Source organism: Eurypyga helias, unplaced genomic scaffold (assembly GCF_000690775.1).
Source record: "Eurypyga helias isolate BGI_N326 unplaced genomic scaffold, ASM69077v1 scaffold18414, whole genome shotgun sequence".
Classification (NCBI taxonomy): Eukaryota; Metazoa; Chordata; class Aves; order Eurypygiformes; family Eurypygidae; genus Eurypyga; species Eurypyga helias.
In genome coordinates, this window is record NW_010248410.1 from 67 (window position 1) to 12,335 (window position 12,269).

Consider the following 12,269-nt stretch of genomic DNA (forward strand, 5'->3'; position numbering starts at 1 on the left):
ATGCCGTACCGGGCGGGGCTGCTCTAAGGGGGGGTGTGCCGTTTAGCGGCAGAAAGCGGGCGGTTTGTGGATCAGGCTCCGTTGCCTTTCCTGTAGGTAGCAAATTACCTTCATTGTCTTCCTGCTCGGCTGGGGAAAGGGTATATAGATGGCTTTTTAAAATCGCCGGTGGCGCAGGCCCCATGTGGCTCAGACTGGACCCAGCCCTCTACCTAGACTGTCTAAGGGCAGGCTTTGGATGTGGAAGACAGTACTTTTTGCCAACGGGAAAGGAGGTACAAGACCCTCAGCGCTTTATAAGTAGTGCTGCCTATTAGCGTAAGCGTGGCCTGGGCTGAGTTCAGAAATAAATCTGATAGCCTGGCGTTACTTGGTGTGTTTGTACAAGTTCTTTGGACTCCGGGTTCGGCAGCGTTGTGGAGGTAGGTGCACTTTCTGGGTGTAGTACCGGCATGTGCCCAAAAAACGGGGGAAGACAGGGTTCCCAACCCAGATATGTCATCTGCTTAGACTATGTTCGTGTGTCATATTGGGATATAACAAAACCAGCAGGTCCTAGTTCCGCAGGTTTCGCTTTTGGATAAAGGTTATGTTTTTGTTCCACTTAACTTCACCTGGTAGGTGAAGACTTATTACTGATGAAACACAGCCATTGAACTTTTAGGTATTTTGAATTTAGGGGAAAAAAAAAAAGTATTCTAGTGTTTGACTCCGAGAGAAGATGATAGCTTGCTGGAGGAGATGAAGGGTAAGCCGCCACCTCCTTCTTGTGGTGCCTTTACTTGGCCTTTTCCACAAATGTTTTTCTTTGTTGCTCTTAAGCAGACTTTAGGCCTGACAAAATACACTTAATGCAACAGATGTTCAGCAGAGCCTAGATAAAGGTGAGCCACATGTTCTGCTGGTGGTAGAGAAACTTTCAAAAACTAAAGGTATGGCTTCTCATGTTATAAAAAAGTGTAATTAGATGAACACTTGCATGTCATTTAATAAGTGATTGGCAAATAAATATTAGGTACATTTGAAACAGATAGCTGTAAAACTTCTCAATATTTAATTGACTTTATACAAAAGTAATTTGCTATCTTTTCCATGTACTTGGGTAAAAAGGATTTTAGTGTTTCTTCAACTAAAAGTGAAAATAATACAATTGCATATGTAGACAGTAATATGTATGAAATCTTAAGCTGGTGACAAAGTTTAATTTTCTGTGTTCTGAGCATGTCCATATCTACATATAGTAACTTGCTTGAAATCTATTTCAGCTGTTTTCTACAAGTATTGCGTTGCTGACTGCAGGAAATTGAGTTCTCTGCCAGTTGGGGTCTTCAGCAAGTGGCTAACTCTCTTGCATGAAGGGTCATGCTCACTGGCAGCTGGCTTTGTTCACACTTTTGAGTGAAAACATCATCGTCTATCATGTACTATATAAGTATTAATTTGATATAAGATCCAAATATCTCTGTCCCTCCAAAAACACCAGACATTATTGAACGAGCATTTAAGACTTATTATCGAAAATGTCTCGTGATCCTTGACAGACCTTCTGTGATAAAAGTATCTGTTAAACCCATATCTGCAAGCACTTGTCACTTGTACATGTATGTAGTTTTAGTCACGTGCATGGTCTTGGTTTTACATAGGTTTATTGAGGTCAGTTACACATTTTCTTGCAGGATACAGGTCTCAATTTGTTACGGCATTCCAAAAAAAATCAGTTAATATTTTATGTCAGGTATGGGAGTCTCTTCCTCTCTAAGGATGAAATCATACAGCAGCAAATACAGTTCTTGCATGTGGCCAGGCACACACAAGTGTTTATAGTTTAATAGTTGTCCTTAGTTGACCTTTTAGTTTAGCTTTAATTTGTCTCAAGTGCCTCTGATGAGCTGATGAGACTGGTTTTCAATAGAATGGTCATTTTACCTTACCAGAAAAGAACAGGCTTCAGTCAGTAATTGATATTCCTAATTAATGGAGGAGTTAAGTGTCTAGATCTGTCTTCATCATAATCAACAAAGTGACTGGAGAAAGGAATTGGGGTGTATGATTCTTGGTTTGTTACTGTCAGGCTGTGTTATTTTTCCTTTGACCTTGGCTAAGTCATGAATGGTTCTATGCCTTATTTCTTCTTTCACTAAATTTTATTAGGCTATATTGCCTGCACATAAAAAGCTGTGAAAACTTTTTGAGTTGAGATATGCCCAAAAAAAAGCAGCACAGTTATTTCAGTCTCTTTGGCTTTTCTTTCCTCACTGTGAAAATAAGTTGCAGGCAGTGATACCACTAGCTCTCGTGTCCCACAGCTTCTCATGAAATTTCCAGCTGATGGTGTGCCCTGAGGTGTTTGCCCATCGCCGTCCCTGCTGCCTTACGGGGGAAAGCTGTGTTCTACAAGGACTTAAAGCCAGATTGTTCAAGTGAGCTACTGGAAAGCAGCAAGACAGCATTTTGTCTTTTAAAACAGTCTTTGTACTGTGTGTATTAAGTGTTTCCCAGAAATGGTGATGAAGATAGCTGCATAGTTAAAAAATATCTATGGAGTAACACCCTGAAAATAATAGTGTGTAGTTTTGGTTTTAATATCAACATATTTATAAAGGCGCAGTTGCTAGATGATACTTTCCATGCAGGTTTCTTCTTTGTAATTCCAGGGAATTGTTAACTGTTAAGGCATGTCTCTTAAGTATCTGAGATTATACCCAGTACATACGAGCTATTAAGACAAAATAAGTGAGCAGTCCGCAGTAACTCAGAATTTTAAGTCAAACCTTAACGAGAGTTTGTTTAGGAAAATGTTATCCTGTTGCTCTACCAAAAAAGGTGCCTTTCAGAAGCTGTGCTTAAGCTTTTTCGTGTTCTAATCCAAGTGACGGGGGAAGGAAAAATGCTTTAGCTTGTTGACTAGTTGGTATAGCATGCAATGGGTTTAACAGTACAGTAGGGCCTAGTTCAGTGTCTTTCATTGTCTGCTTAATAGATACAAATGTCAGAACAATGGAATGATTAAATTAAATTATTGGACTCAACTACTGGGAGCCTTGAAGAGAGAGGTTGTCAGTGGGGAGAAAGCAAGCTGCTTAATATGTGGTGCCTTTCACCCAGGAATTTCCGAATGCTGAAATGCTATGTTTTGGATGCCTTTGGGTAGGTATTTATAGTGTTAACCCCATCTTCAATATTTTAACCTTTTCTAATATGGTCTTCATTTATAACACAGCTGTATATTGTAGTGTGGGTGAGAACAAGAACAGAGTTTACTGGAGTCTATCAGAGTTTACTGGCTCCAATTATTAGGCCATGGCTTCTCTATCAAAGTTGTTAGTATGACATTTTACCAAAAGTACTGGATTATTTCATTCCATTATCTTCCATCTATGTATTTTGGAGTGTGCTAGGTGAGAGACGCTTTCCGAAAGGATGGTTTTAAACTCTGTGTATCAAGGCTGGTCCAACACCAGAAATCCCCTTGGGGGCAGCAGGGAACCAAGGGAGCTTTGTGGTCATCAGGAAGAAATTCCATTCCTGATGCATGTTAACCGGGACAAGGTGAAATCCTCGCAGACAGTGGGACTTGCCATTTGTCATGACTTAGCACGTAGTTAGCGTGTGTGCTTATTTAGCCTTTGCTAAGAGCACATTCTTTTTCCTCTGTGAACAGAACAGCAAATAGGTTTCAGAACTTGCAGACAGTATTCTGATGAAATGATCACCAAGGATGTTTACAAGAGGTCAGAATGACTTCCACACCTGCTGAGTTCTTTAAAAAAAAAAAAAGAGTGCTACGGGGCAGTTTGCTGATTCAGCATGGCCTTGCAGTTCCTGACCTTACCTTTCTGTTAAAAACCCAAACTCTTTCATCTCAGTGTTGTAGTTGTATTCGCTTAGTCCTGTTACTGTCTAGATCAAAAGTTGCATGTGGATTTTTTTCAAAATTGGAATGTGGGAGATGTGCTCAATTCCTGTTTTTTCAGCTTCTTGACAAATAAATTGTAGCCTTTATTTAAATGTGTGCTAATTTGAATCACTATATAAATAACCTGGGGTTCTAGTTCAGCAACATATAATATTAACCTTCTGTTTTGCATTTTTGGTAATGGTCAAGGAGGTGCCTGTAGTAGTGTTTCTGTTATGGTATGTTCCATGTTGTCTGAGGACGTGTGGAGGTCTCTTTACCTGAGATTGAGATTCTTGTTTTTATCAATCTTTTGGCATGCAGGCTTTATGTGAGCTATGAATAATTCTAGTGTTAATGATGAATGTGACTGACTTTAGTGAGTATCATTACTGGGGAAAAAGTGCTTTTCCATATCAAAATTAACTACTGATAGTTCTTATACTGTGAACTGGTCCCTTTTTGTTAACTTCAAACTCCATTTGTGTTTCAGATTATGAAGCTGACATGACACTTCTCAAAAGTGTGTTTTAGCACATGGCTAACAAACCAGCTTTACTAGGAAAAACTGCCATGAAATATGCAAAAAGATTCTCTGTTCTGGAACACTGATATTAACAGACAGTGGTGCAACGTTTGTGGTCTGATAGAATACATTCCTCAGCCAGTGAAGCTGCATAGCAAAGATTGCTCTTGGGAAAAGTCCCTGAATTCTTTGGCTCTTAGACAACGAAGTCATACCAGTGACACGGCATGTTGCAGGATTTGTAAGGGGGAAGGACTTGAGATCACTTATGGGTTTGTGATTTTTAAATGTTGAGTTATATGTTGGGAGACAGACTGTCACAGTATTTTTTTTTTTCAGTTGTCATTGTAGTTCTCTAATATTTATTTTAAAAGGGTATTTGTAAACAGGGGGCAAGCAAATAAAATACAGTTTTATGGATGTCAAAATTTAAAAGTCGTAGAAAATGTTTCTGTTCTCCATGTAGTTTAGAGTCTGTGATAGCAATTGTTGTGAAATCCTGGTTTTAATTCTTGCATGCTGGAGCCATGGGACTTCTGTGTAGAATGACACTACTTGCCAGCGGCTTCCACTGAAGTGGCCTCAGTGCACCTGATTCTTCTGGAGATTGAGCATGTATGGGCCAGCAGAATGCTCCGCATTCAGATACTTCCTTGATAGACCTTTAATGAATCTTCCTTTGCAGCTCGTCTTTTTTATAGCCAAGTATTCTGGCTAATTGCATGCACTTAAACCAAAAGCTAGTGTTTGTATGGAATATGTACCTAAAATAGGTGGTTTTAGTTTGGTTGGGGTTTTTTTTACCAGTGCTGTCCGTGAAGAGGAACTTGATGTCCTGAGAGGCAGCCATCTATGGAGAGTAAAAATACAAAATATTAAAATAGCTGAAATGGATGCGTTTCAGTATTTTTTTAATGCTTTAGATATAAAATCAGAATCTATGTGATGTCTTACTTTAAGTTCAGTTGTTTTTTTCCAGGTGCCAATAAAATATTTAATGATGTTCTTACTAGTAAAGCAAAACAAGGGAGCAAGTGACAGGTTATTATAGTACCTGGGGTTTTATTTAACTATGCAGTACACACATCTTCATGTAGCTGTCCTTAGTCCTCTCACGTTTCAGTTCCTCTGGAATCCCCTTCCTTCCAGTGGCAGGGCAAGGGAGTCATTGTAAAGAGTTTGGAAGTCTTTTATATTCCATATAGAATGTGTGGAAGTGTTAATGTAGCTCAGTGTGAACTGAATGGATTAAAAGGAGGCTTTGTTTGGCAAGTACAAGGTATTTTACTTACGTTACCATGTATGAAAATCACAAATTATTTCTAGTCTGAATCTCTGCTTTGAACCACTAAAGGTGACGAAGTAGCTTGTCCTTATGGTTGCTTGGTGACTGATGATTGAGATGTTAATAAGGATGATTCTTGTAAGATTAAAAAAACTCAATATAATGATATAGGTGGTCCTATCCTTTGAAACTTGTTATAGTACAAAGAATCCTGTGAAAATGTATTAATCCCACATAGTAATATAACTGACATTTCTAGAGTTTCTGTATGCTACTGGCACAGGTTCTGGAGGTTTTTAAATGAAGAAAAGATTATTCTTTGGTATTTTATTAACTTTCAGTAAGTGACAGTTTTGTACTTTGTCTAGTTTTTGTTGCTTTTTGCTTTTAAGACACACTATTTTTGTATTCGTTTTGTTTTGTTATTCCCATTAGTTTCTTGATAGTTTTTATTAAAAGGATAGTTGCTATTTATCATGAAAAAGGTGAAGTAATCCTTCACATGTGAAAACCTAGGATTAAATGCTTTTCTGTTTCCAAACATGAAATACATTGCAAATTTTCACTGTTGAAAAGGTAGCTAAGTTTATCATATTCATTGATGGAAATACATCAGTTTGCATTTGTAAGTCCCTTCTATGCAGACTGTAATATGGCCTTATTCCTAGGTGAGTTAAAGGTTATTGAAACTGAAAGCTTTCTTGAGCATGTTCATGGTAGCACATTTAAGTACAGGAGTACTTCAGCTGACATTAATGTTAGGCATATAATTGAATACTGTGCTGAATGAGTGTCAAATGTCATGGTATGTCCTGGAGAAGTGTGCCTGTTAATATTACTTAAGAAGGAGCTTAACAGACGTGGATCTGTAGTAGAAAATAATAGTACTGAGTAAATTTTGTTTAAATGTATTTATTCAGCCATTACTTGACAGTTGAAAACAAATATTTTTTTCATTTGAAAGTGTATTTGTTTCTGCAGGACTTTGGGGATATGAGAAGGACGTGGGTCAGAAAGATGCGTGTTTGTGTTGCAGGATCAGTTAGTCCCAGTTCTTCAAAAAACACTGTACAAATAAACCTTTCAGTTGGACCAGATGCAAGTGTTCTGTCTGCACGTTTTCTGTAGATTTTCAGTGAACAGGATGAATATGTACAACAATGTTTTAACGTTTTGGGGGGATTCTTAAGTTTGTTCTTAATTTAAAATCAGTTTTAAATTACAGGAGGTAGAAAACAAGCTGTACTAATCAAATATTACACGTGAACAAATGTGATGTCCCAGGCTGTCCCTTTTAAACTTATTTATACTAGAATGTATAGGAGATACTTGCTGGGAGAGAAGAACCTGGTGCTGTAGGAGTGAGCTGGGCAGCGTTACGCACACAGAAGGAATGTTGACATCATTTCATGCTGTCGAAAGAGCTTTTGCTCCTACTAAAAGAATAGAAAGATAGCTTCTGATTATTTTTCTTTGATATTTATTTGCTCAGCTGAAGTAACTCAGTTGTTTGGTTTTGATAAATGATTAGTGTCATTTCAATGATTTTCAAAGTATTAATTTGTTTGCTTTGTCTAGGGAGCAGTAAGCTGCTTAACAAGTAAGAGGTGTTTTCCTAAGGGTTTAACTGGTGGTGGTGTAGATCTGCGCAATGTGTCTCTGATAGAAGTGCGGTAAAGAGCATACGAAACAATATTGACACGGTGAAGATACAGAAATGTATCTTGGCAATTTGGATATGGAGTAATTAGGTTAGAAGGGACCTCTGTGGATCATCTGGTCCAGCCCACTGAAGCAAAGCTGTTTTGAAGTTAGGTGAGGTAGGTCAGGACTTGTCCAGTTGAGTTCTGGATGTCTCAAAGGACGAGGTCTCACAGCCTCTGTGACAGACTTATGAACTTTGGATGCGCTTGTGACTTTTTTTCCTTTTTGTAAAATATGAATTTCCTTCATTGCAGCTTATGGCCATGGACTCTTGACCTTGAGGAAAATTGTTGTTGACCTGTTCTGAAAAGTAGAGTTGTTTTTTAAAGATTACAGTTCACTTTTCCCAGGAAAATTCATTTAATGTCTCGAGTCTTTGATGCTTAGGAAAGCTGGGTAAAGGATGCTGTAATAATGTTAAGGTTGGTTTCATTGCATTGAAAACAATAGCACATTTAGTGTACTAATGACTTCTTGTTAATGTAAGAAATAAACATGTTTTGTTTTCTGTGAGCTCTTGCAAATTCTTGCAAAGTTATTACTCTACAGATGCCACTCCATTTAGGTCTCCGTACTGTTGGTTTGCTGTTGTATAGGTATGTGGACAGTCGCTGCAGTAATGCATGAAGGGTTTCTAACTCTTATTACCTGAAACGATAGGGCTTTCCCTCCCCTATGCTGCCTTCAGAATACGGTGTGTGAAACTTTGGAATCTTTGCTTGATTAGCTGACTGCTGTGAAACTGCCTGAATTGCTGGTATTCTATTGGTTGGATTGCTCATTATAAAGATACTGTAAAACCTAACAGGAGTGTTCTAAACCTTAAACTATGACTAATTTTTTTTTCTTCTCCCACCCTCACTACAGGCTCATAAATCAGTGAACTTTGTTTCAACTCTGCTTCAGATCACAATGTCTGAGCAACTGGATTTACCAGTGAGACAGGCAGGCAAGTTTTCACATCTTTTTTCATTGTGTCTACTTCAGTGGTGCAAACACACAAGTGCATATGCAGATACTGTTAAAGAATTCTAATGGTTTTGATCTCAAATACTGAGAAGTTGGGAGTTGCTCGAATTATGGTCATGAATTGTATCTGGCACCATACACGGAATAGGGAAAACGGAAAGAAAAGGTGCTCTTCAGTGATTGCTCCCCTTTATCTCTAGCGAATAATGGTCTTTGGGGAAACAGAATGGTTTATGATGCTAATACACTTGGTCCAAGGAGGTAGTTTAACCATGTACTAGTAATGCTAATGTTTCTAAACCTAAGTGGAAGAAAACAAATAATGTCTTGTAGAACTCTGCTGATCTGCACATGAGCCATCAGTAAAACTGTATACTGAATATTAGCAACTCCAAATATCACCTCAAAGCTGCTATGATTGCTTGATAGAGGTTTCTAATCTGATACTTGTGTGTTTTCTGACAGTCAGGAAGTGTGATCCTAATCACTTATTCAGATCTTCCATGTTGTAGATGTTCTAAGTTGTAGCATAAGCCTAACTTGTATTTTTGTCTTGTTGCTTGGGGGTACTGTTCAGATCCTGACTCCGAAGTTCCCGCTTAACATGTATAACGTGCAAAAAAGGGGGGAGGTTTGAAAACGGCCTCTGAAAATTCACCCTTAGTGTAAGCCAATTAAAAACCAAAGCAGTCTGTAGAGAGTGGAGACAACTCGTAGCTTACAGGGCGTGTTTTGCAAAGCAATTAATGGTGTGATAAATCCCACTGAGGACAGATTGAAATCTGCATCACTTCAGTCTTGTAATAGTATGTATCTGCTGGGTATTTCTTAACTTTGCAGATCCTTTCAGAAACCCTTTGGTTTCTGAGTCTTCAGAAGGTGCGTAGGAAATTTGGGAAGAGAAATTGCTTTATGGATTTTTGCATAGAATGAGATTAATAGTAACTTTGTTATTAGTTTGTAATTTGGGATTTCCTGTTACATTTTGTTAGTCCTCTTCTTTCCAAGTGCTGTAATCTGTGTTCTGCCACATAAGCAATTTGGATTTGGTTGTCAAATGGTAACTGCAGGCATTGGTGCCAGCAGCCTGATTGCTGAAGTGCTGTGGCCCATAACCTTGGTAGGGAGCTCTGTTTCTCTTAACATTCACTTCCTTATCACAAACTTAAGTAGACTTTTTTGCTTACAAGGGATGTTTTAGATAGTAATTTCTATTGATTAACTTTCTTTTAATTAAAATTCTGAGAAAATAATTATAAATAAATATCAAGTATTTTTCAGAAGTGTGTTGATAAAATGTTCCACAGCTGTTTGTAGCACAGATAAAAGCAATATGCTTAGAGCTTTCACCTGAAAACATGTTCTTTACAGAACTAAAAATACAGACATCACAATAGTCGGGTAAGAGGGTATCAACCTACTAAATTATTAGGTTAAGAATTTGCATGATTTGTATATTTTGATTCTCCTACTCAGAAATGGTCAGTGAATTGTTCATTTCAATCAGTTTGGTTCTAAAATAGATTTGTTTGCAAAATGCATGTTTGTTTTCTACTTTGAATGGCTGTCAGCTGATTTGCTGCTTTTGTCACACAGGGGTTATCTACTTGAAAAATATGATAACTCAGTATTGGCCAGATCGTGAAACTGTACCAGGAGAGATTCCACCTTACTCCATCCCAGAAGAAGACAGACACTGTATTCGTGAAAATATCGTAGAAGCCATTATTCACTCTCCTGAGCTGATTAGGTATGCAGTTTTAACCTGTTTATGAATTGGGTGTGGTTTCTGCCTGTTGGGTTTCTTTTGCACAAGCAAGATGGCCTGTGTGCTAAGCATCATTGTCATACACTATGTATCCTAAGCAGAGAATTACTGTAGATGGGAAAACAGTTTTTAGCTTGTGCAACATATAGAAATTGCAAGTCCATGAAATGGAGAATATTAAGCAGAAAATCCAGAACCTAAACTTTCTAAACCAAATGTGAAATAAGTCTTAAGTTTGGGCAATATTAGCTGCTTAAACACCACAAGAACATTATTAAAATAATAGTAGTAACTTGTTTAATCACTGTGCATTTGATTTGTAGAGTACAACTTACTACTTGCATTCACCACATTATCAAGCATGATTATCCTAGTCGCTGGACTGCAGTTGTGGAGAAAATAGGATTTTACCTTCAGTCTGACAACAGTGCTTGTTGGCTTGGAATTCTTCTTTGTCTTTACCAACTTGTGAAAAACTATGAGTAAGTGTGGGGGTTTTTTTCTACCATATAAAACAGTAGAATTAATGCATTTGTATTTTTCTGTTCTGTATGTGTATAGTAACCATGTAGAATTGCAGGTGGGATTGCACAAAGATGAGAGAAATCTAATTTTAGAAAATATTCTTGAATACTTGCTGTGCAGGTGCTGGCTCATATGTTGTCTTCACTAAGAAATTACAGAAAAACTGCCTTCATTACAGGTGTGAGATCAGAAAAAATGCCTTAATTGGGTAGGGGGTTTTATGGATTGATAGAAGTAAGAAAGTCTGCTCCAAGTCATGATGTTTGCATCGGATGTTTATTTGTTTAAAACGGGTTTAAAATCTTAAACAATTTGTACTCTAGATATCCGTGACAGTATACCTAGAAAGATTTCAAAAGTATGACATCTTGAATGCTAGGAGGTTCAGAATTTGTTGACTGACTTTTGGTGTGATGGTTTTGATAGCTCCATCCAGCCCACCACAGGATGTCTTTGATAAAGTCCACGCTTCTCCTGTATGCAGGGCATTGGGCTGGGATGCAGGTGAACATTGCCCTCTGTCTGGTATTACACTCAGAGCTTTAAAGTTGAGGTTGCACTTGCAGAAATTTATGTGGAGCCTAGCTGCTGCCACTGGCATGTAGGAAGCTCATTTGAGCTGCGTCAGAGAAAAGTGCAATCCTGGAGTCAGGGAATTGTAGTAGTGGAACTGAAGTGATCCACAGTTTACTCTTTCAAAGCTCTGTCACGCATAACATTTTTGTTTCAGGTACTTGACTTAAAAAGCTGCATTGAAAAATTTCACTGTCTAATTCCTGAATTCTACATAAATTAATGTAAAACAGGTGAATATCAGTTTCTCAAAAATCCTTTTTTACAGGAATGCTAGAAAGACCTTTGTAATCCCATGTTGGAGGTTTTTTTTCAATAGCTGAAAATTGCAAGTTCTGCTAGGAAGGGAAAAAACCCTAATTTCTCAGTTGGCTTTCAATTTTGACATCTTGAACCAAATATACAGCAGAGATCTGTGAGGTATAAACCATGAAGTGATCACTGGTAGTGTATTCTGGTTATAGCAGTTCGTGTTTAGGGAAGAATTTTGATATGAGCACAGTCATTGTGTGATTAACGAAGGTAACGGGCATGTTCCTAATCTTGAGTTGATCAGACACTTCAGCTGAGGCCAGCAACTGCCCATATTGTTTAGCTTTCTGGTCAACAAGGGTTGCTTTCACAAATCATGTAGGAATATGCATGGTTCATTGTGCAACAGTATGGGTGCAAGCAGGTCCCTGACAAAGTTGTTAAACTATGTCAGGGTTTTTTGGGGAAAAATCTACATAATGTTCTGACTTTGATCAAGTCTTTACTGCTGAAGTTGTAGGACTATTAGCTATTGAATTTTTTTTCTTAATGTGGAAGGTAAACCTTGAGGCTTTTCAATATTGAGTTTTTTCCCTCTAAATCCAGCCAGCAAGATCAAATGGTTGCTCTCTGCGTAGTCATTTTTTCTGGTCTTTCTCAGTTGTGTCTTTTGAGGAAATCGAACTGAGTTTTCCTGAGCAATATTTAAATTTTTATGTTAGAAAATACATGGCAACTGTATTAATGATGGGATTTTGGAGCTCAGTGTACT

At 37.9% G+C, this 12,269-nt stretch overlaps 1 protein-coding gene across 1 annotated transcript in view; it reads left to right on the forward strand.

Moving 5' to 3' along the window:
- The first annotated feature begins 3,420 nt into the window (after window positions 1-3,420).
- IPO7 (importin 7) overlaps window positions 3,421-12,269 on the forward strand; it is a 29,995-nt gene continuing 21,146 nt past the window's right edge. Inside the window, 4 exon segments of the mRNA XM_010151045.1 lie at window positions 3,421-3,549; window positions 8,278-8,359; window positions 9,976-10,129; window positions 10,471-10,629. Coding sequence (XP_010149347.1) covers window positions 3,421-3,549; window positions 8,278-8,359; window positions 9,976-10,129; window positions 10,471-10,629 — 524 coding nt within the window.